Source organism: Capra hircus, chromosome 5, assembly GCF_001704415.2.
Source record: "Capra hircus breed San Clemente chromosome 5, ASM170441v1, whole genome shotgun sequence".
NCBI classification, from domain to species: domain Eukaryota; kingdom Metazoa; phylum Chordata; class Mammalia; order Artiodactyla; family Bovidae; genus Capra; species Capra hircus.
Genome location: NC_030812.1, coordinates 87859077 through 87885232, shown reverse-complemented (window position 1 = coordinate 87885232; position 26156 = coordinate 87859077). Strand labels below are relative to the sequence as shown.

General features: G+C 37.4%; 1 protein-coding gene across 1 annotated transcript in view; it reads left to right on the top strand.

The window, feature by feature from the left end:
- The window catches only part of PDE3A (phosphodiesterase 3A), a 364186-nt gene that overhangs the window by 197962 nt on the left and 140068 nt on the right, over nucleotides 1-26156 (top strand). The window contains exon 2 of the mRNA XM_005680800.3: nucleotides 22720-22770. Within this exon, the coding sequence (XP_005680857.3) occupies nucleotides 22720-22770 (51 nt within the window). The remainder of the gene's footprint in view (nucleotides 1-22719; nucleotides 22771-26156) is intronic.

Here is a 26156-nt window from a genome sequence, read left to right as displayed (position 1 = left end):
TGTGTGTTTGCATTGTATATGTCTCATCAAATTGATTTCAGTGATGGCATTTTCATGGCTTCAAGATGTTGGGTCAGAAGCAATTATATTTTCTTCCTGGTCACTTTGGGTCAGATGATTATTGCTTCATCTCCAGAATCCTAAAATTCTTCCAGGCAGGAAGAGTAGAAAGGGAGAAGGCAAAAGAGATACACTAGCCAAACCTTTCCCCTTTTAAAGTATTTTCTTGGACATTTCTCATGATGACTTCTGTTTATATCTGATTGGCCAACACTGTGTCCCAAGGCTTCCTGATCTTGGTAAGGGGAGGTCATGGAATGTTTTTAAGCAAGGCACATTGTCATCTCTGCAGAAATCGTGCAGAGAAAAATAGTTTCCCATACATACACATCGTTCTTTTCTGTGAAGAAGAAAATTTTATATGTATGGGAAACTAGCAGTCTTTGACCACATGAGGCAAAGGATGAAAGAAAAATCTTAAGTTAGAAAGGGAAAGGACAAATCATCATCACTACTTGTGTTCTCATCCTGAGTTCACAGCAACTCAAAATGTCTCCATTTCCATCAAGAGGTACCCCAGAATCTTAAAACTAAAATAGATGGCATTTTATTCATTATAATTTAATGAACATTTCACAAGATTTTTATTAATAGCAAGAGGACTCTAGAGAGAATGAAATTGAAGACAGAGATATTTTCCCAGCTATAGTATTTTTTAATCAGCTCATCATTTAAATTCCTAACTAGTTAACTTCCCTTATGCATTTACTTCTGGGTAAACTAATCAGTCATTCTTTAAACAAATATTTATTGATATTTGCCTTAACTGATGCCAGGCACAGTGCATCTAGCAAATAAGACCAAAAGATTTTTGGGGTCCTCAAACTCTCTTTCTAGAATTGGAGACAGACAGCAAACAGTGAAATAAAGACAAGATAATTTCAGACTGCCATAAGTATAGGAATCAGAGGGTCCTGCTGAACAGTAATGGGGTAAGATGAAGGTAAGGCTGGCCTCTTGTTTATTCCCTAACTCCAGTGAAAGTGAACTCGTTCAGTCGTTCCTGACTCTTTGCAACTGCATGGATAGTAGCCTGCACCAAGTTCCTCTATCCATGGGATATTCAAGGCAAGAGTACTGGAGTGGGTTGCCATTTCCTTCTCCAGGGAATCTTCCCAACCCAGTGATCGAACCCAGGTCTCTCACATTGTAGACAGATGCTTTACCGTCTGAGCCACCAGGGAAGTCTAACTCCAGTACCTAGTATCAAACCTGGCTGAGAGTAGCTGCTCAGTATATACTTGTTGATATTGGATGGATGGAGGCATGAATGGAAAGATGGCTTATTGGTTAGTCTTGGAAAATACCTCTGAAGCAGTACTGTTTGAAATTATACCTGAAGGATGAGAATGAGCTAACAGTGCTAAGAAATGAAAAAATGCATTCCAGGAACAATAAACAGTACTCAAGCCTTGTAGAATATAGCAGTAAGTTAAAATTTAATTCTAAGCAAAATGAGAAGCCATTGAATTGTTTTACATTGATGATCTCATCTTCATAAAATTATGAATTGGTAATTTATTATTGTCTCCATTTTACTATGTGAGAACTGGTCCTAGAAATGATAAAATAACTTACCCAGATTGATGGAGCTAGTAAGAGTGAAATTGGGATTTGATTACAAGAAATTTGACTCCAGAGTCTATCCTTGACCACAATGTACTGTTATAAAGACTCAATAAATACACTGTAATATGTACAGTAACTTGAATAACAGGACCTGTATTGTTAAATCAGCAAAAAGGAGAGAGACTGAAAATAAAATCTCTGCCAACTTAATGGATTTCATTTTTAAGTGTTTTTAAAACATTTCTTAGACTGACTTACAAATTGAAGACATAGCCTAATCTCTCAGAGCCTCCTCTAATTGACTTTGTTTTTCAGCCAGAATTGTGTTCTTGTGATATTTTAGAAATTATATTAGTCTAAGGGGTCTATTTTGTAGTTCTAATGAGCTCTTTTGAGTATATAGAACTTGCAAAAATAAATTTTTCTTGAAGTTTAGAATAACAGCTTGAAAGAGGAAAAACATTACAAGCTCAGGCTAGAAGGTTCACTTTGGCTTCACATCTAAAGCTGTGACTGTACCTTGTGTAACTTATCGATTCTGAAAAATTGAATTTGCCATCTTCTAAGAATACTATCTGGGGCATTTTGTACCTACCCTGGAGCCAGAAACCATATTGCAGCAGTCATTCCTTCATGACCACTTCCAAAAAAGAAGAAATGTAGCCTAACAGGAAAATCTCCAAGTTACTTCCATCAGTGACAATGCTTTTCAATTTTCACATGTACCTCCTCATCATTTTTAAATCCCACAATTCTGAGTTTTAAATTCTTCAACAAATGATGAGAAATTAAAGTGTTTACTGTGGTAACGTCATTAAAAACTTTGGCTATGACCCAGCAATTATGATTATGTACGAATATTTTGTTTGTCAAAATTCATCCTTTTCTCTATTTCCAGCTCATAGTTTATATTGAAACACAAACCTTGGTGAAATATTTAATAGTTCTGATCATGGCTGGAAGGAAATGAAATGTTTACTAGAAAATATTTTATTTTAAACTTCCTTTAAGATGCCTCTTTCCCGCAAAAGGAAAAACAAAACAAAACACAGGGGAATTTTCAATTTAGATAAATTAAAAAAAAAATACAAGAATCCCATGCACTGTATGTTATTCATTCAAATTGACAAAGTCAGTGGTAAATTGATACATTAACCAAGCTTCCTCTTCTGCAGCCCAGAATGTTGTTGTTTTTGTGGGGGGTTTTTGGTGTGTGTGTGTGTGTGTGTGTGTGTGTGTGTGTGTGTTTTGCCACATGGTATGGCTCACAGAATCTGAGTTCCCTAACCAGATTTCAAACCGAGGCTCCTGGCAATAAGAGCTCTGAGTCCTAACCACTAGACTGCCAGGGAATTCCCCAGAACCGTGATTTTCAAAAAAAGCCATTGTTAGGTAACTGTTTATCTATTTCCTCATGTTTTGTTGGTTTGTTTGTATTTTTCTCTCCAGATTCACTTTTAAGTTCTTATTTTCTGTGTTTGCCTTTAATACAGGCTCTAGTACATAGTAGTTACTTTAAAAAAGAAAACAGTGGAAACAATGAATGAGTTCATTCTAGTACTTGAGGTGAGAATAAAATAGAGAAGAAAATAGTAATCCCTTTTGACCTTGTAATTCTACCCACATTGGTTCATAAAATAAGATTTTATGTCATACTCTGATCTTTTTTCTCCCCCTTCCCTTTTTCTTGCCATACCATCTTATATTCCAGTTTCCTTCCCTTCATCCCTAGGGACACATGTTATGTGTCCTAAAAGAGAATATATTTCCAGGGAAACTTCTGTCTGCAAAAGAACATTGATTGTGGTATAAACAAACCTATGAAATTAATTTCAGCATATCTGATGAGTCTTGGAGTCATGAAGAATTGAGAGGCTTTATCACATTCGGGGATGTGGATATACTCTTCCTTAAAACTGAGTTGAGAGACTGTCTTCAGGCTTTATTGTAAATTATTTCCAGCAGCATTTAAAGAACTAAAGACAAGATGCACATGTTTTATTAAAACTTACATATTACAGATGTGGAAATAAAGTCATTTTGGCAATATTAAGTTAAACGGAAAAGGAAGAAACCCAAGGGACATATAATGGGGTTGGCATATATTGCCCACGTAATCTCTCCTTTTTGCCACAATCCCTCTAAGTGAGGCTGTTTGAGAAAGACAAGAAGCATGTAAAATGTTTGGAATTTTGTCATTTTGCTGACGTTTTCTTGGCACTGATGAAAAACATAGCTAAAGCATTGACTAAAATAAGACTTAAAGTTTTTAACAACAACAAAAAAAAAACACTTCTAAAAAAGTAATTTTCACATTGAGGAAATTGTATGAAAATGAAGTCAGTACTTTATGTCATTTATCAGACTTAAAATGAGTTTCATGTTTTAAGTCATGTGAATTTTTGAGATTTTTTTTAAAAGTCAGACTATTGATTTTTAAGACCATTTTTAAGGAAGATGGTTAAGTGGAAATTTTGCCCTAATTTCATTAGTTTTAATGCTTTAAAACCACAATGAGGTACCACTTCACACCAGGCAGAATGTCTGTGATCCAAAAATCTGCAAGCAATAAATGCTGGAGAGGGTGGAGAAAAGGGAACCCTCCTACACTGTTGGTGGGAATACAAACTAGTACAGCCACTATGGAGAACAGTATGGAGATTCCTTAAAAAATTGCAAATAGAACTGCCTTATGACCCAGCAATCCCACTGCTGGGCATACACACCGAGGAAACCAGAATAGAAAGAGACACGTGTACTCCGATGTTCATTGCAGCACTGTTTATAATAGCCAGGACATGGAAACAACCTAGATGTCCATCAGCAGATGAATGGATAAGAAAGCTGTGGTACATATACACAATGGAGTATTACTCAGCCGTTAAAAAGAATACATTTGAATCAGTTCTGATGAGATGGATGAAACTTGAGCTAATTATACAGAGTGAAGTAAGCCAGAAAGAAAAACGTCAATACAGTATACAAATGCATATATGTGGAATTTAGAAAGATGGCAATGATGACCCTGTATGCAAGACAGCAAAAAAGACACAGATGTGTATAGCAGACTTTTGGACTCAGAGGGAGAGGGAGAGGGTGGGATGATTTGGGAGAATGGCATTCTAACATGTATACTATCATGTAAGAATCAAATCGCCAGTCTGTGTCCGATGCAGGATACAGAATGCTTGGGGCTGGTGCACGGGGATGACCCAGAGAGATGTTATGGGGAGGGAGGTGGCAGGGGGGTTCATGTTTGAAATTACATGTTGTTTACACCACAAGCAATATGAGAATGCTTGATTAAGAAAAAAGAAAAAAGAAAGCCTTAAAGCCATCCAAATATGAGACCTTTTGAGTTAATGTTTTTGCCACAACTAAGGTGTAATATCTAGGTTTCATTATTTTCTCTAGGATTTCCAATTTTTTCTTTTAAGGAAAGATCAAGTTTGTATTAATAGATTAATCTCATTAAGTTGCCCTCATGTCATGAGGTTTGACTGAGTTTTAATAAGTTTCTGGGGAAAATAGCCTTGAATGTGACATTATATAAATGGAATCGGAATATATAGGGTAACAGAAATACTAGCAAGATCCATTCTAAAGACCACAGGTGAAGAGCTAGAAATAATGAGTGAAATTGTTTTTGGTATGATTTCTGATCAATTACCCAAATTGGCAGAGGTAGTACAAGTGGTAGTTGAACAAACTCTAAAATGCAGATTTATAATTACATTCAATGCTTCTCAGAGATTTGGGTTTCACCTCAAGTTGATAGAGTTAATAAATTAAAGCCTTAATGCCTTGTTTAATATTTCATAAGAAAACTACATTTTGTTTTGCTGCTCAGTACTTAAAAGCAGTTTATTGTGGTAATTTTAGAACTATTTACATGGATTTTATGTATTTGTTTGTTTAATTTTATTTGCTTATTGTTTTTAGGCCTATCACTTGCATTGGAAATTTGTTTTCCAATTAATAAATGACCCACTTGAAGGTACTATGCTGTGCTTAGTCTCTCAGTCGTGTCCGACTCTTGTGACCCCATGGACTGTAGCCCACCAGGCTCTTCTGTCCATGGGATTCTCAAAGTAACCATATGCATGGCTTCCCAGGTGGCTCAGTGGTAAAGAATCTGCTTGCAAAACAGGAGATGAGATTTTGATCTCTAGGTCAGGAAGAAGATCCCCTGGAGAAATAAATGGCAACCCAGTCCAGTATTCTTGCTTGGGAAATCCCATGGAGAGAGGAGCCTAGCGGGCTATACTGCATGGGGTTGCAAAAGAGTAGGACGTGACTTAGCGACCAAACAACCACCACGTGTATATTATTTGAACTATAGTTTTCTTAAATAATTAGAATATGATAACATCTCAATAAAATTATGTAATTCATAAAAATTATAAATTAATAGGTAACATTAGACATTATGTACTTATTACATACTAGATACTATACTAAGCCTTTTTTGGGCAGTCATTTTTTCAAGCTTTCTTTAAATTTTTAATTAGAGAATAATTGCTTTATAACGTTTTGTTGATTTCTGCTGTATAACAATGCACATCAGCTACAAGTATACATACACTCCTCTCTCTTGAGCCTCCCTCCCACTCACCCCATCTCTCCCCTCTGTGTCATCACAGAGCACCAAGCTGAGTTCCCTATGCTATACAGCTATTTCCCACTAGCTGTCTGTTTTACACATGGCAGTGTATATATGGCAATTTATAAAATAACAGAGCTAGATGCCATAGATGGCACTAGTGGTAAAGAACCTGCCTGCCAATGCAGAAGACAGAAGAGACTCAGGTTCGATCCCTGGGTTGGGAAGATCCCCTGGAGAAGGGCATGTCAACCCACTCCAGTTGGTTGAATAATTTCTTGCCTGAAGAATCCCATGCACAGAGGAGCCTAGCAGGCTACAGTCCATAGGGTCACACAGAGTCAGACATGACTGAAGTGACTTTGCATGCACACACTCCATATCTAAATATTAGAGATATGGAAACTGAGGGACAGAAACATTAAATAAACTAAGATCATGTATCCAGTAAAATTGACTATAGTATCAGAAACAGAATTTGAATCAGTAAATCAAGCCTCTAGAGCCCACATGCCTGACCACTGTACTAGAGTTTATTAATGATTCTAAAGGTACGTCAAGGTCCTATGATGCCATGGGGTGTGCAGCAGCCACACTTATTATGTGTATGTAGAACACAGGGCTAGATATTGTGGGTACCCAATAAACATTTGTTGAAAGGATGTATGAATGAAAGTGAATAGGTGAATTCAGGAATGAATATGTACTAATAAGATTTACTAGTAGAGAATTTGGCATAACAAACTCTGGCATATAATTTACTATACATTTTAAGGTAATTCCATAGCCAAAGTTGAAATATATGATTGATTTTTAACATTTACATAGCCTTTTCCAAGAAATTAAATTTTTCTTTTATTCCACAGTTTTTAAAGATGTTGAAACTCAGTTTAGTCTCTCAGTCATGTCTGACTCTTTGCAATTTCATGGACTGAAGCACGCCAGGCTTCCCTATCCATCACCAACTCTCGGAGCTTTTTCAAACTTATGTCCGTCGCATTAGTGATGCCATTCAACCATCTCATCCTCTGTCTTCCCCTTCTCTTTCTTCAATCTTTCCAAGCATCAAGGTCTTTTCCAGTCAGTTATTTGCATCAGGTGGCCAAAGTATTGGAGTTTCAGCTTCAGCATCAGTCCTTCCAGTGAATATATATTCAGGACTGATTTCCTTTAGGATTGACTGGCTTGATCTCCTTGCAGTCCAAAGGATGCTCAAAAGTCTTCTCCAGCACCACAATTCAAAAGCATCAATTCTTCAGCACTCAGCTTTCTTTATAGTCCAACTCTCACATCCATACATGACCACTGGAAAAATCATAGCTTTGACTAGACGGACCTTTGTTGGCAAAGTAATGTCTCTGCTTTTTAGTATGCTGTCTGGGTTGGTCATAGCTTTTCTTCCAAGGAGCAAACATCTTTTAATTTCATGGCTGTAATCACCATCTGCAGTGGTTTTCGAGCCCCCCCAAAGTAAACTCTGTCACTGTTTCTATTGTTTCCCCACCTATTTGCCATGAAGTGATGGGACCAGATGCCATGATCTTAGTGTTTTGAATGTTGAGCTTTAAGCCAACTTTTTCACTCTCCTCTTTCACTTTCTTTTTTTTTTTCATTTTTTTCATTTTTGTTTTTACTTTATTTTACTCTACAATACTGTATTGGTTTTGGCATACATTGACATGCATCCTCAAGAGGCTCTTTAGTTCTTCTTCGCTTTCTGCCATAACGGTGGTGTCAACTGCGTACCTGAGGTTATTGATATATCTCCTGGCAATCTTGAAAAATGGATTTTGGAGAAATAAATCTACTGCATTAACTACCACCATGAGTCCCATGAAGACAAATCAAATCCTATGAGATTTTTTTTTTTTTCCTTACCAGTGTACTAGTTGTGGCCTCCAGGTGTCTCAGTGGTGAAGAATCTTCCTTCAATCCAGGAGACACAGTTTTGATCCCTGAACTGGGGAGATCTCCTGGAGTAGGAAATGGCAACCCATTCCAGTATTCTTGCCTGGAAAATTCTATGGACAGCGGATCCTGGTGAGCTGCAGTCCATGGGTGACAAAGAATCAGTCATGACTGAGCATGCATGAACACACACGTACTTAGTTGACCAAGTTGACCGAGACTGACACTTGGTTTGAACATAATAATTATTCATTGTTAAACATTTTACAGAGTAAAAGTGTATGATTCATAGTCAGCAGACCTAAATTTTGATCCATATTTAGCCACTAGCCTGGTGGTTGTGTTTTAATTTTACCTCTGTTGACTCATAGCTATAAAAGAGGAGTCATAAGCATCCATTTTTTATAATGATATAAAATAATGTATTAGAAAAACATTTAGAAAACTATAAGCAATTTTTAAAAGTTTCTCAGAATGTGTTCAATGGAAAGTTGTTAATTTATTTTGAAACAAGTGTTCTGTGATCAAGTATATTTAAAACATTAGTTGAATTGAGTTCCTTTGTTTAATACTTCACCAAACTTTAATAATGTTAATATGTCTTTGGATTATCCAAGTACTTATTATATTATGCAAAATTTCACAAGTTTATTTTACAATGCTGCCATTTCTTTATAAAATATTTCATAAGGAAACACTGTGTGTGTGTTAGTCACTCAGTCGTGTCCGACTCTTTGCTACCCCATGGACTGTAGCTCACCAGGCTCTTCTGTCCCATGGGGACTCTCCAGAGAAGAATACTAGAATGGTTGCTATTCCCTGTTCTAGGGTATCTTTCCAACCCAGGTCTCCCACATTGCAGGCAGATTCTTTACTGTCTGAGCCACCAGGGAAGCCCATGAATACTGAGAGGGTAGCCTATCCCTTCTCCAGGGGATCTTCCTGACTCAGAATGGAACCAGGGCCTGCTGCCTTGCAGGTGGGTTCTTTACCAGCTGAGCTACCAGAGAAGCCCTACTGGTTAAGCCCAAAACTGATGAGATTGCATTATTAGTAGTTTAGTACCCCAAATGCAAATTAGTAAAAAATTCCATGTAATCAAGATATTCTGGATATATTAAATAAAAATAAAGGAAGCTTTGTAGCATTAATAGCTACACATAGCTTTAGAGTAGTGATTGTAATTTTGATAACAGAGACAGAAATAGAATTATGGAAACATTCCCAAAGTGTGGGAACATCGTTATCATCCTTATCAGAAAGAGATAGAGGACTGACAGTCAGTAGAGAGGCTGGGATTTCAAACTCTAGAATATGTCTTTCTATTTGAAGTTTTCTCATTCCCCTATGTTTATGAAATTTATACTGGCTGCTGAGTTGGAAAGCTGAGTCAGGTTCAGGGGTTTATTCTCTGCCAAGTGAATGGAATTTAGGTAGTTATCACCAACTGGGAAAGGAAAACATATCCCTTGATTTCAGTCATGTGTAGTGTTTTACTGTTTTCAGCCTCTCAGATCATTCTAAGGAGGGTAAATGCTAAAGAATTCTCTTTTTCTGCTAAATTGTCTGAAGAGTCAAGATGCGGAGAATAGGAGAAAGCTAAATTATTTGGGGAATAATAAAAAAGGAGATTTAGATCTTGGGAAAGATCTCTGAAGAATGAACGTTAAGACTTTTAAGCCTGAAAAAAAAAGATTCATTTCTGCTCCCCAACCCAATGAATAAAAGGCAAGACATAGTAACAGCCACCAAAATAAAAAAAGGTTTATGACAGCCGCTGAGATACCTGATGGATATTTTAGTGATGTAACTACGTCCTGTCCCCACCTTAGACCTTCAGCAGTGTCCCCATCACTTGCTGATTCCTTGTAGAGTGGACTGGATTGGCTGTGGATGGATGTGATAAAGTGGTAGTGGGTGAAGCTAGCCTGTGGTTGAGAACAGAGGTTGCTGATGGTATCTTGTTTACCCAGTGGAGGCTGGTGGAGTCTCCCAGGAGGCCCATGGAAGTCTGGATTTGACTTGGGCCTTGGGCCAAAGTTGTTAAGAAAGTCCCTGAGGCTCCCACACATTGTCACCCAGCCCTCCAGGGCCCTTTACTGGGGTTAGGGCCTCAAAAAACCTCATGCAAATGATACTGAAAAATATTTACCCTCCTTTATAATTAAATTTACATATTTCCAGTTCCCTTACAGCAGAGCACAGCATAGCCTTGACCTTCTTACTCCACTGATGACAGGAGGCCAAGTAAAGAAACATCAAGGACTAGATAGGAATTGCTCTGCTCCACAGTATCCGTCACCCATCCTCCCATGCCTGGGATTGCCCTCCAGTGGGCCCTGCACTCAGGGGAATGAGTAGTCCAGGCCCATCTTCCCACATGGAATCCTAGAGAGCAAAAGCGACTAAGGAGATTATAAAACAAATATGTCAAGGGAAGTGTCCAAAGGGGACATGCCAAGGGTAAAGAAGAGCTTTAATTTGCTTATAAAATGGAAAGTCCTGGGCTTCTCATAGTAACTGCAGTTAAAAAACAACCCCTGCTCTTATGCATTTTATGACTCTTGAAAAACAAAACCCATGTGTAAAGGGACAACACAATTATACTATGTACTATGACTAACACAAGGGTGCCTTTGTGGCCTACGGTATCAGTTCAGTTCAGTCGCTCAGTCGTGTCCGACTCTTTGCGACATGAATCACAGCACGCCAGGCCTCCCTGTCAATCACCAACTCCCGGAGTTCACTCAGAGTCACGTCCATCTAGTCGGTGATGCCATCCAGCCATCTCATCCTCAGTCGTCCCCTTCTCCTCCTGCCCCCAATCCCTCCCAGCATCAAAGTCTTTTCCAATGAGTCAACTCCTCGCATGAGGTGGCCAAAGTACTGGAGTTTCAGCTTTAGCATCATTCCTTCCAAAGAAATCCCTGGGTTGATCTCCTTTAGAATGGACTGGACTCTCAACAGTCTTCTCCAACACCACAGTTCAAAAGCATCAATTCTTCAGTGCTCAGCCTTCTTCACAGCCCAACTCTCATATCCATACATGACCACAGGAAAAACCATAGCCTTGACTAGACGAACCTTAGTCGGCAAAGTAATGTCTCTGCTTTTGAATATGCTCTCTAGGTTGCTCATAACTTTTCTTCCAAGGAATAAGCATCTTTTAATTTCGTGGCTGCAATCACCATCTGCAGTGATTTTGGAGCCCCCCAAAAATAAAGTCTGACACTGATTCCACTGTTTCCCCATCTATTTCCCATGGAATGATGGGACTGGATGCCATGATCTTCATTTTCTGAATGTTGAGCTTTAAGCCAACTTTTTCACTCTCCTCTTTTACTTTCATCAAGAGGCTCTTTAGTTCCTCTTCACTTTCTGCCATAACGGTGGTATCATCTGCATATCTGAGGTTATTGATATTTCTTCCGGCAATCTTGATTCCAGCTTGTGTTTCTTCCAGTCCAGCGTTTCTCGTGATGTACTCTGCATATAAGTTATATAAGCAGGGTGACAACATACGACCTACGGTATATGCTTCATAAATCCTGTTATAGTGAATAAAATTGAACTAGAGATTGGGGAAGGAAGAATCTCTGGTCCTTGAGTATTTCTCTAGACAGTGTACTATGTTATTTTTAATTAATGGAGCTAATGATTAACATTTTTGGACAATTTCATACCAGAGGAAGGCAGTAGCTTCCAAATAGAGACCTATGATTTCGAAGATGCTCTGTGGTGACCAAAATGGGAAGGAAATCCAAAAAGAGGGGATATCTGTATACATAGGGCTGATTCACTTTGCTGTACAGTAGAAACTAACACAATGTGGTAAAGCAACTAGACTTCTATAATTAAAAAAAAAAATTCAATGAAATTTTAGCTGCAAGATGCTCTGCTGCTCTTCAGCTATCCCACTTCTGCTCCTGTCTCACAGTCTTGCAGCTTCTGTGTCTTCTGTCTTGCTTGCCCTGTCCCTGGATATCTGTATGTCAACTCTCCCACTTTATACAGATCTCTGATAAGTGTCACTTTTTCAGAAAGGATTTCCCTGATCTTTGTTGTAGTTCAGTTGCTCAGTCATGCCTGACTCTTTGTGAACCCATGAACTGCAGCACACCAGGCTTCCCATCCTTCACCATCTCCCAGAGCTTGCTGAAACTCATGTCCATTGAATCAGTGATGCCATCCGAACGTCTCATCCTCTGTCATCCCCTTCTCCTACTGCCTTCAATCTTTCCCAGCATCAGGGTTTCTTCTGTTTTTTCTGCAAGGGGGGCAGTTGGTGGGTCTCTTCTAATGAGTCAGCTCTTCATATCAGGTGGTCAAAATACTGGAGCTGGAGCTTCAGCTTCAGCATCAGTCCTTCCGATGGATATATAGGACTGATTTTCTTTAGGATTGACTGGTTTGGTCTCCTTGCAGTCCAAAGGACTCTCAAGAGTCATCTTCAACACCACAGTTCAAAAGCATCATTTCTTCAGTGCTCAGCCTTCTTTATGGTCCAACTCTCACATTCCTACTACCAGAAAAACCATAGCTTTGACTGTATGGACCTGTGTTGGGAAAGTAATGTCTCTGCTTTTTAATATGCTGTCTAGGTTTGTCATAGCTTTCAAGGAGCAAGCGTCTTTTAATTTCATGGCACTCATCTTAAATGTCACTTTTTCATAAAGGACTTCCCTGATCTACTTACATAAAATTAGCTCCGTTGTCAGCCCCGACCTGCAGTTTCCCACCCATTCTCTATCCATTATGTTACTGTAGGCATCTTTATAGCTTTATCATTTCCTGGTTTATGTTTATTTATGTTCTATTTCTTTTCGTTAAAATTGTAAGAGCCAAGAGAATACAGATGCATCTTGGTCAGTTCACTGATGATAGATTATGCCTAGAATAATTTCTTGCATATAATAGGCATGTAAGAAATATTTTTTTTAGTGAATAGTGTTAAACAAAAGGAGTTCTATGTTATACTTCCCATTATCCTATATAAATAATCTTATATAAATCATAGTGCATATATATTATTTTTATGTTTTCAAAAATAGTAGTTTTTTAAAATGCATTTATTTTTTACTGACGTATAGTTGATTTAAAATGTATTAGCTTCAGGTGTACAGCAAAGTGATTCTGATATATATATATGAATAGCGCTGCAGTGAACATTGGGATGCATGTATCTTTTTGAATTATGGTTTTCTCTGGATATATTTCTTTGAGCCCCCTTTTTTTTGGGGGGGGGAGGCAAGAATACTGGAGTGGGTTGCCTTTCCCTTCTCCAGGAGACCTTCCTGACCCAGGGCTTGAACCCAAGTCTCCCACATTGTAGGCAGATGCTTTACCGTCTGAGCCACCAGGGAAGTCTGGATTTCTGCCCAGGAGTGGGGTTGTTGGATCATATGGTGTGTGCTCAGTCGTGTCCAACTCTGCAACCCCATGGACTGCAGCCCACCAGGGTTCCCTGTCCATAGTCTTTTACAAGCAGGAACACTAGCGAAGGTGATATGGTAGCTCTATGTTAGTTTTTTAAGGACCCTCCGTACTGTTCTCCATGCTGTATTACATTCCCACCCACAGTGAAGAGAAAGGTTCCATTTTCTCCACACTCTCTTCAGCATTAGTTATTTGTAGACTTTTTGATGAGGGCCGTTTTGACCTGTGTAACATGATACCTCATTTTAGTTTTAATTTGCATTTTGCTAATACTTACTGATGTTGAGCATCTCTTTTTGTGCCTTTTGTCCATCTGTGTGTCTTCTTTGCAGAAATGTATGTTTAGGTCTTCTGCCCATTTTTTGAGTTGTAGGAGCTGTTTGTTTATTTTAGATATTAATCCATTGTTGGTTGAATCATTTGCAAATATTTTCTCCCATTCTGTGGGTTTTCAACAAATAGCGTAGAAGAATGGTTTACTTGAGAGTAATGTGAGGATAACCGTGTGACTGTGACTGTTAACCTCCATCATTATAATTTTTCATACTTGAAACCTCTTGCCTCTTTAAGACATGCAAAGAATATATATATGTGTGTGTGTTTTAAATTTTGCATTCAGTTGTGGTTTCCTACAGCTTTCCTCCCTTTAGTAATAGCTCTGGTGATGCTTTTTCACCCAAGAAGTCCTTAAAAGGACATTCATGATTATAGTAACACACAAAAAACAATAGGAGAACATAGCACAGGGGAAAATATAAATGAGAAAGGAAACTATTTTGCCTACAGAAACACACATTCAGCTATCTGCATTTCTCATATTATTAAAAATATCTTTGCTTGGTTGAAACCATTTTGTTTCCATGCTAACTTCTCATTTGCTTCCCCTGTGAACTTTTTAAATTCCAAGTTTGGCAGCAGTTTTGTTTTCCTTGGAACTGAGTACTGTGCAACATTCTGTTAGCTAAAGGCAGTGATGTAGAAATTGATTATTAAAAATAAAAGAGGAATTTATTTCATAAGGATGAAAATTAGTGTCAAGGAAGTTAGGATTTTCAAAATGCTTTACATAACAAATTATGTTTCTTGCAAGGAAGTATATTTTGTTTCCTGGGAATAAATTTAAGCATCTTCTTTTTACCCATCCTGATTAATGGGAACTGAGAATGAAGGAAAGGTATACATTTTTAAAGATAATTCCTTCTGTTTGCTATGTGTAGTCATAAACTTGGTGACCTGTATGTCCTCAAACATCCTGGTTAGATGTTTATTAAAATATTATTACCCAGAGAATTAAGAAGCCCTATATTCTTTATCAAACAGAATATATTTGAATTTCCCATTTATTATTTATGTTTTAGTCTTACTTTCTCTCTCTCTCCTGTAGTTTTAGAACTTTTGTATAACAGATTATAAAATCAGAATTCCTCCTCCAAAAAGAGTATCATATCATATTAATAAACTTTCTTTCTCTTTTCCCAGAGTCGCCTAGGTATCATACTGCTGTTCACTTATCTTGAACATTTAGTCCATATAAATTCAATTGCAAAAAGAAAGAAAAAATGATTCCACAAATTCTACTTCTGCTCCTCATTGTCAGTGCATGACCCATTTCTATCTTTCATCTAATCACAAGATAATATCAAATGACTACGTTGGACGTCTGCACCTTAACACTGATTCTACCTATCGATTCAAAGGATGTTTTGACTTTTTCACCGGTGTGACATCAACATCAATTTGCATGGAATTCTGTAATTAATTGACTTATGATGCAAGTTCACTTCTTCAGTATTTATTATAACTAATTTTTTTTTCATTTGTCTGATCATTAATAAAGAGAGTGGGGCTAGGGAGGTATCGCTGTGCTTTCTAAAACTTATAGTCTACGGTTCTGCTTTAATGGGAATACTGATGAGCGGTCAAATGCTTCATTTTAATTTAAATAATCTGTAGTATTAAATAAGTCAGGCAGTTTTTCATACTATGAATAGCTTTTTAAAAAATGATACTAAAAGAATGGTGTTCATTTTAGTCTTGGATCCATGATCTGAGGGCAGTGCTGTAAAGTAAATAATGTAAACAGTGTAAACATTTCAGATGCTATCATCTATGAATATGAAGCTGATCCTCACTCAGCCCTCACCTGTGCTGGGTATTCAATGATCTTGGGAAGGAATAGAGCCCTGATACCCTGACAAGTACCCCCTCCCCCGGCCAACCTCTTTCTCAGCATTTAATAAACAAATGCAAGAAAATACTGTAGTAAACCTCATACATTCAGCACTGAAATAATGTTAAATTTTGGCTCAAATTACTTTAATGAAAAATAGGTTTTTAATGATAAAGCCGCTTGTATGATTTCCTCAAGTCCAAAGGGACAAAAATCTTTGTTACTTTCCTTTCCCTCTCTTATTGCATGTCTTATTGAATAGAGGGTATTCCAGTATCTCATTCACTACTTCAGAATTTATTATTTTTAAAAAATTTTGCATAGCATATAGATTACTGTAACTTTTAATTACCTTTAAAAATGTAGTAGCAGTATCATTTGGAAATACTACCACATGCTTGGTCAACTCAGATTTTTAAAAAATATTATAATAATTGTATTAATTGGAATTCCCTGGTGGCTCAGATGGTAAAGAATCTGCCTGTTATACAGGAGACCCAGGTTTAATCCCTGGGTTGGGAAGGTCTCCTGGAGAAGGGAATGACAACCCACTCCAATATTCTTGCCTGGAGAATTCAATGGACAAAGGAGCCTGGTGGGCTACAGTCCATGGGGTCACAAAGAGTCAGACATGACTGAGCAACTAACAAACACAAACACACACACACAATGATAAGTATATAATGATACAATGAAATAGAATTCCTTTGGCCTAAATCTTTCTCATTAGTTTATTGTATACTGCAAGGAAATAACTCTGTCTGATACATAACACATTTAGTATAATTACTATTTTATAGTTTATTTTTAAAAGTCAGAGAGTGAAACTATTGGAAGTTTATAAGTTTAGTTTATAAATTATCAGATTCTCTTCTGTTGTAAGTGAAGACCCAAATGAGTCACATTTGGAATGTTTTTATTGTTTGACTAAAAGTTGTCTTTAAGAGAGTTAATGGCAGAGGGCAGTGAATCCCAAGTTTTTCTTTAGTTCTGATCTTGGAGAAATGTTACGTTCTTGACTTAGCACCTGTCATCATTAAATATTCTCCCTTAAATTAGTATAAGTGGATTACAAATTATGTTTGTTATTTATTTACTTCTTTTTATTTTTATACTCATGCATAGGCACCCCACTCCAGTACTCTTGCCTGGAAAATCCTATGGATGGAGGAGCCTGGTAGGCTACAGTCCATGGGGTCGCTAAGAGTCGGACATGACTGAGCAACTTCACTTTCCCTCTTCACTTTCATGCATTGGAGAAGGAAATGGCAACCCACTCCAGTGTTCTTGCCTGGAGAATCCCAGGGACAGGGGAGCCTGGTGGGCTGCCGTCTATGGGGTCGCACAGAGTTGGACACGACTGAAGCGACTTAGCAGCAGCAGCAGCAGCATAGTAGAATTTACCGTTACCCTGCTAGTTTAAATTCACTAGCAAGAAGATGATGGTTGTAACAACGTTTTATAAATTGTTTTCTTATGAAGACCTAGACAAAATAGTGAGAGAAGAGTAAGTAAGCTTTCTGCTTAAAAATCATTTTTCTCTTATCAGTCTAGTACCCAAGTTTATCATCTCTTTATAGTTGCCAAAACAAGCATCTCATTTCCCTACTATAAATCAAAGTCTCCCAAAATTTCAGTAAGATGACTGAAATGTGTCAATTATTTTGATAGTTCTAGTGAGTAATTGATTAAATATTCTTACTTTATGTTCTGAATCAGACTGTTTCATTGATTGATTAATATTTAATCATAATTAACTTTAAATTAGCATTAATGAATATTTACTGGCAGATGTACGCCAATAAATCTACAAATTGAAAAATTAAAGCATTAAGGACAGATCACCTAGGCAAGCATTCAATTTTACGTGATGACTATCTTTGTCTAATTCACCCAGGACTGTGTGCTAGCCAAACTATACTTAAATCATTACAGTAATTATTAGGCTTATAATTACAAGGCTTATAATAATTGACTATCTTATTAAAAATGAATAATTATACCATGAGCATTTCTCATGTAACTTTTAAAGCTTTTAGAAGTCAAATTTTAATTGCTATATTCTTTTCTTTTATATACTATAATGTTTTGAATAGCTCCTCTTATGTTGGACAGCACGGTGTAACTACCAGATTTTTACAATTTTATTTACTGATCAAAGGGTGTGGATATTTAATAGTATATAGTATGTATTAAAATTAACATATATGTTGTGTGTCTGTATAAGTGTGTTGTATATATATGTATATATATCTCAGTATGTCTGTTTTCTATATAATAACAGTATGTGTATACTTATCTCCCTAAATCCTCACCTAATATTCAACATAAGCAATTTTCAAATAAAGTAGGCAACAGTAGTTTTTTGTTATTGTTTATCCTGAGTTTCTTTCACTTCTAATAAAATTAGTTGTTTCCCATAAACCTCTTGACTTGATATTTATTGTGTAAATTGTCCTTACCCTGTCTTCCAGTTATTTACTAGGGTTGTATTTCTTTAAAATGTGTAGAGTTCTTAGTGGACTGAAGATGTTATTCTTTACCTACCATTTGAATGGTGAAGTCGCTCAGTCATGTCCAACTCTCTGCGACCCCATGGACTGTAGCCTACCAGGCTCCTCCATCCATGGGATTCTCCAGGCAAGAATACTGGAGTGGGTTGCCATTTCCTTCTCCAGGGGATCTTCCTGACCCAGGGATCGAACCCAGGTCTCCTGCATTGGAGGCAGAAGCTTTAACCTCTGAGCCACCAGGTTGATATTTTACCAGTATGACATTTGTAAAGGCACTTGAAGATTTCAGTTATCCTGATCAGTTGATCTGACCTTTTTTTAAATTTGGAAATTCTTTTTTTTATTCTAAGATGGTTTAAGTATTTGTTTTCATTTTGTTCCAATACTTACAGTTTAATCTTTTAAAAATAACTCTTTTTATCTGCTGCTTTTAATATAGGTTCAGCTCTATATTTTTTCATATTTCTATTGACTGAATAATTCATCAAAAACTCATTAATTTTTGTATTTTCTTTTTCACGTTTTGTTACTACATGTACTTGAGTTGAACTGTCCACTACATTTCATTCATTTATATTTTGAGTTATGAAGCATTATCCTATAATTTGAATTAAATTTTAATATTTAAATATGCTTTAATGACCACTAGGGCATATTTATCCCTTCTGATATTTTGATTCTTAGTTTATTCTCTCAGATAAAATTTGGGTTCTTTTTTTTCAATATCTTTTAAAAATGTAAGCAACTTTTTATTGAAATTGAGTTAAACCTATAAATTTATTTGGGTAGAAATGAACATAATTTTATTGATTTAACTTCTCAAACAGGAGCATTTTATGTTCATCAGTGAAGCTTTACCATTTTCTGTGTATGATTATCAAACATTTCTTGATAATGTTCAAAAGCATATTACTTTTTGTTGCTATTGTGAACAGTTTCTTTGTCTTTTGTTGTCAAAGTCAACGCAATTGAATAGAAAAACTAATATATATAAACATGCTTTACAGTATGTCTTGTTAGCATGACAGCTTCTTATTGGTAAGGAGTTCTTTCAGTGGTACACATGACTAGTGAGTGACTAGACAGAGAAATGGAATTTTATTCTTCTTGGTTGATACTTGCATTTTCTTAATATTCTTCATGGTAAATGTTATTTTCAGCAAATAAATATCATGATCTGAAGCAAAGTAGCTCAGTGCTGTTACAACTCTGGAAATAACTTGATAATGTCTTATAGTCTGTGTTTTTATAGAAATCTATATTTGTAACTTTGGGGGTGTATTTCAGATTAAATAATTTTTGCTCCTTAGAACTCTCATATTTTTGTGATTTATAAACACAGAATTTAAAATTATTGAAATATTTTGGCCTTCTGGTTCTTTTTTTTTTTTTTTAAATTTTAAAATCTTTAATTCTTACATGCGTTCCCAAACATGAACCCCCCTCCCACCTCCCTCCCCATAACATCTCTCTGGGTCATCCCCATGCACCAGCTCCAAGCATGCTGTATCCTGCATCAGACATAGACTGGCGATTCAATTCTCTGGTTCTTATCATTTCTGACAGTAGGCTAGGCTACACTAGTAGATTTCTGCAGGATGTTTTGTTAATAAACTACAAGCTTAATGCCATGTAAATAAAGCTTAACATGGTTTAACATCTCTCTAGAATGTTCCTGACACAGACTAGAAAAGCTGTATATTAGCAGACTTATTTAGTCACACAGTGATATTAAAATATCTTCAAAACAACGAATAACTGAAATATTAGGTATCAAGCCAGAAGTTGATTTTTCTTTTCAATCTGTTTGCAGGACACAAGTTAACCTTAAAAATGCATTCTAATATACAGTAGGTACGGACAAATAATTTTTGATTCCACTATACAAGGTACTTAGAATAGTTAAATTCATACAGTCAGAAAGCGCATTGTTAGATGCAGAGGGTAGGGGTTAGGCTGGGGAGGACTTAGTGTTTAATAGGGACAGTTTCAGTTGAGGAAAGTGAAAGACTAGGGAGATGGCTGATGGTGAGAGTTGCACAACAATGTGAATATACTTAGTGTCATAAATATACAGTGAAATATATATATATAGCTAAAATAGTATGTTATGTGGCCTTTACCATAATAAAAAAGAATTTTTCAAAAGAGCTGTATTACTTTAGATATGTTAATTTATATTCATGAGGGCTATTTAATACCTTACTGTTAAAACATAGGTTTCAAAAAGCCTGCTGCTGCTGCTAAGTTAGACACTTCAGTTGTGTCCAACTCTGTGCAACCCCATAGATGGAAGCCCACCAGGCTCCCCTGTCCCTGGGATTCTCCAGGAAAGTACACTGGAGTGGGTTGTCATTTCCTTTTCCAAGGCATGAAAGTGAAAAGTGAAAGTGAAGTCACTCAGGCGTGTCTGACTCTTAGCGACCCCATGGACTGCAGCCTGCCAGGCTCCTATGTCCATGAAAGAGTAGAAACCGTTGCCATGTAAATAGGTATAATTTAATTTACTGTCAAGAATTTGCTGGCAAGAGTTTAATTTACTGGCAAGAATATGCAGAAGAAATATACAAAAAAGATCTTCATGACCCAAATAATCACGATGGTGTGATCACTCACCTAGAGCCAGACATCCTGGAAAGCGAAGTCAAGTGGGTTTTAGGAAGCATCACTATGAACAAAGCTAGTGGAGGTGATGGAATTCCAGCTGAGCTATTTCAAATCTTGAAAGAGGATGCTGTGAAAGTGCTGTGCTCAATATGTCAGCAAATTTGGAGAACTCAACAGTGGCCACAGAACCGGAAAAAGTCAGTTTTCATTCCAATCCCAAAAAAAGGCAATGCCAAAGAATGTTCAAACTACTGAACAATTGCACTCATCTCACACTCTAGCAAAGTAATGCTCAAAATTCTCCAAGCCAGGCTTCAACAGTACATGAACCGTGAACTTCCATATGTTCAAGCTGGATTTTAGAAAAGGCAGAGGAACAGAGATCAAATTGCCAACATCCATTAGATCATTGAAAAAGCAAGAGAGTTCCAGAAAAACATCTACTTCTGCTTTATTAACTATACCAAAGCCTTTGACTGTGTAATCACAACAAACTGTGAAAAATTGTCCAAGAGATGGGAATACCAGACCACCTGACCTGACTCTTGAGAAATCTGTATGCAGGTCAGGAAGCAACAGTTAGAACTGGACTTGGAACAACAGACTAGTTCCAAATCGGGAAAGGAGTACATCAAGGCTGCATATTGTCATCCTGCTAATTTAACATATATGAAGAGTACATAATGAGAAATGCTGGGCTGGAGGAAGCACAAGCTGGAATCAAGATTACCAGGAGAAATATCAATAACCTCAGATATGCAGATGACACCACCCCCATGACAGAAAGCAAAGAACTAAAGAGCTTCTTGATGAAAGTGAAAGAGGAGAGTGAAAAAGTTGGCTTAAAACTCAACATTCAGAAAACTAAGATCATGGCATCTGGTCCCATCACTTCATTTCAAATAAATGGGGAAACAGTGGAAACAGTGTCAGGCTTTATTTTGGGTGGCTCTAAAATCACTGCAGATGGTGACTGCAGCCATGAAATTAAAAGATGCTTGCTCTTAGAAGAAAAATTATAAACAACCTAGACAGCATATTAAAAAGCAGAGACATTACTTTGCCAACAAGGGTCCATCTAGTCAAAGTTATGGTTTTTCCAATAGTCATGTATGGATGTGAGGGTTGGACTAAAAAGAAAGCTGAGTTCCAAAGAACTGATGCTTTTGCACTGTGATGTTGAAGACTCTTGAGAGTCCCTTGGAGTGCAAGGAGAGCAAGCCAGTCCATCTTAAAGGAAATCAATCTTGAATATTCATTGGAAGAACTGATGCTGAAGCTGAAACTCCAATAGTTTGGTCACCTGATGCAAAGAACTGACTCATTTGAAAAGACCCTGATGCTGGAAAAGATTAGAGGCAGACAGAGAAGGAGATGACAGAGGATAAGATGGTTGAATGGCATCACCGACTCAATGGAAATGAGTTTGAGTAAGCTCCGGGAGTTGGTGATGAATACGGAAACCTGGTCTGCTGCAATCCATGGGGTCACAAAGAGTCAGATGTGACTGACTGAACTGAACTGAATTTGCTGTCATTACTATATTGTCTTGACCTCTGGGGCTTTCAAGGGGACACTAGTGGTAAAGAACCCTCCTACGTAGGAGTCATAAGAGAAGCAGGTTTGATCTCCGGGTTGGGAGGATTCCCTGGAGGAGGGCGTGGCAACTCACTCTAGTACTCTTATCTGGAGAATCCCATGGACAGAGGAGTCTGGCAGGCTAAAGCTATTTAATACTTTACTATTAAAACATAGGTTTCAAAAGTCTATTATTCTATAAAAGAAAGACTATACATTGTTGACATATAAAATAGGGATCATTTAATTACTGTCATTATTATATTGTCTTACAGCTCATGGGGCATTCAGAATGGGACCACAAACGAGGGCCACGAGGATCACAGGTAAGTTTCTTTTCCTTTTTTGCATTTTGTTGCTTAACACGTGGAGCCATGACTTTTCTGAAACTCAAGAAATAAGGACAGAGAAGAGGCACAGCAGTCATGCCATTTGTTTTTATTTTACTTAGCTGTAATTAAAGTCTGGTTTCAGATCCCAAGGGCAGATATCAGTATATTCCTCTGAAGAGCTTTCTAGTATCCCAGATTTGTTATGTTCGTGTTCCTCTCAATAGAGATTTTATATTCATCTCGTGTCTACAGAATTTATTTTGATCAGCAACCTACTCTCTTGATTTTATTCACTTCATTTGATAATTTTTCTATGTATTTCTTCTTGTCTGTATCTTCCTGGTTTTGGTTAAATATTTTGAAATATAATCACATTAAACCCTGAACTAATTACAGATTTTATCTCTAAATGAACTGTCTTCATCTTAGGGAAATAGAAAGATGAAAGGACCTATTATTTAGGAAAAGAAACAAATTATAAACCTTTCTATATTATCAGACTGTTCTCATTGTCTTACTTTATGTCTTAGGCAAGGAGAAATCTTCCATGACGCATTTATGCTTTTTAATGACCTAATTAGACAATGTGGATTTGTTTTGCTTTCATAATTACTTTGCCTGACAGAATAAAGGCTGAATTTTACACTGAGAAAATTATCTTTCCTCCTAGGGTACTTTGTGAAGAAATAGAAAAATCAGTTTTCTCTTAGTTGTCTGTACTTACCTGACTGTAAACATGCCAAATAAAAGATAACACTAAAAATATGGTTAAGAGAAAGAGAATTGGATATGCAGTACTGCATATTAAAAATCATTTTGAAATATGAAATTCTCCCCAGAGTTTTACCAAGTTGACATGACCTGTGCTGTCATTAAGTTTTCATGGATAACAGCTTAATTTAGGTCACTGAGAAAGTACAACCAAGTCAGTCAGTTGTTTTTAGTGGCAAGGTTAATAGCCGTGTTTTCATTTTTGTCTGATACCAATTTGATGAGTAGATAATATAAATCAGTCCAATTAAATCAGCATTATCCAAAAGAATTTATGCCTCACTTTACCTTACTCGTACTTCTCTATTTTCTCCAACAACTCGCCCTCTGTAGCCATTTAATATTTTAAATCAGAATTTGCTGCCAGACTGGTAATGAATACATGGTAAATTATTTGTAATTCTAGATCTATCAAAGGTAAGGATGAGCACCAGCAAGAAACCCCAGGTTTCTGGGATAAGGGGGCTTCCCAGGCAACAGAGTGGTAGAGAATCCATCTGTCAGTGCAGGAGATACAAGAGACATGGGTTTGATCCCGTGGCTCAGGAAAATCTCCTGGAGGAGAAAATGGCAACCCATTCCAGTATTCTTGCCTGAGATAGTCCATGGACAGAGGAGCCTGGCGGGCTACAGTCCATGGGATCACAAACAGTCGGACATGATTTAGCAACTAAACAACAACAATAGAGTCTACCTTTATCTCACCTTGATTCTCAACTCAGATAACAATTCTCAAAGTCAAAAGCAAAAACAGTACGTATACATATAACTGATTCAGACTGTTGTACGGCAAAAACCTACACAACATTGTAAAGCAATTATACTCCAATTAAAAAACAAATAAGTGTTTTAAAAAGCAAGAACACTTACCCAAATATTAAAAAGATACCAATTACAACAGAATAGTTTATTTGGAAATTCAAGGTAAATTAAGCACAGAGTAAAATCTCTAATTCTAATTCCCCACCACAGGGGGGAAATAAGACACTGTATTTATGTTATAGATCATTGCTCTCTTCTTATCTTGCTATTACTTCCTTGAACAATATGTCTAAAGCCTTTCAGCCATTTGAAGGGAATTGCTGACTGCATTTGAATACAGACCTCTAAGTATTTTAAAATACCACAAGGCCTCATTCAAATACCATCTCTTTAGGAAAAGATTTAGTTTAATTGAAGACAGATTTTTGACCACTTACTATGTGGACAGCACTGTGGTAGGTCTCAGTCTGAGGGAAAACCAAGTGACAAGTTCATTGTGTTCTGAGAGCTTACAAGGTATAGTTGGAAATAGAGCAATACTTGAGTAGATAATGTGCCTATAAGGCAGAGTGCTATATGTAAAATTAATCATATAAACAAAGTATGATTAGAGTTTAGGTGGGACAGATTGTTGATTTATGCCTAGTAGAAATGGGAAAAATGGTGTCTGAGGTGAGCCTTCAAGATTGTGTTACAAGATTTTAGAAGTGTAAAGAAGGAAAGGAAAAAGCCTGAGGAAAATGTCTGGACTGGCAAAGTGTGGGGTTGTTTGGATATGTGTGAACTTTCTCTATCACTGCTTTATAGAACCTGACTGGCTAGGGAGCGTTGCAGGAACCCCTGTGAAGGAATGATCCAGAGAATGTCATTTTTTATTGATTAGATGAGGAAGAAGTAAGGAGGGTCAGGAGTTTGAAATCCTGTACTTCACAGATGAGTGCCAGTAACCCAGGCCAGTTCACAGGGAACATAATGAGGTTAGTGTTCACAATGGTGAGTGAGAAGCAAAGATGACAACCCCCAAAGGGAATTTCAGATGGATACTTGAGATGCTGTTCTGGGCTCTGTAGTCAGATGAAAGGGCTTCTCTGGTGGCTCAGCAGTAAAACATTTGCCTGCGATGCAGAAGTCCATCTACAATGCAGGAGACCTGGGTTTGATCCCTGGGTCAGGAAGATCCCTGGGAGAAGGAAATGGCAACCCACTCCAGTATTCTTGCCTGGGAAATTGCATGGACAGAGGAGCTTGGAGAGCTCCAGTCCATGGGGTCACAAGAGGTGGATATGACTTAGTAACTGAACCACCACCACAGCCAGATGAGAGCAAAAGATGTCAACTAAAGAGTACCAGACATACATATGATAATAGAGTTACATCAGGCAACAGATCCCAGGAGAAGAACATGAAAAGAGAAAAACAGAAGAAAGGCTGGTTCTTGAGGGAGGCTCAGCATACGGGCTGAGAGGAGCCTGGGGAGGGAGTTAAAACACACACACAGGCTCAGTGGAGACAGAGGAGGGAGAACTAATGCAGAACTGAGAGTAGTGAGCATGCTGACAAGCTGCACTCAAAAGAGGGCTGAGGCCACAAACACAGGTTCAAGAAAAAAAACACATGGGAAATGCAATTGAATGTAGTGATAAGCAGGGCATTAGTGGCCTCAGAGAATGCACTTTCAGTCAAGCAGTGGTGGAAAGCAGAATACAGAAATTAAGAAGAGAGTTAGTGTGAGGTGGGGCTTCCCTGGTGGTAAAGAATTGGTAAAGAATCTGCCTGCAATGCAAGAGATCTAGGTTGGGTTCCTGGGTCAGGAAGATCCCCTGGGTCAGGAAGATCCCTTGGAGAAG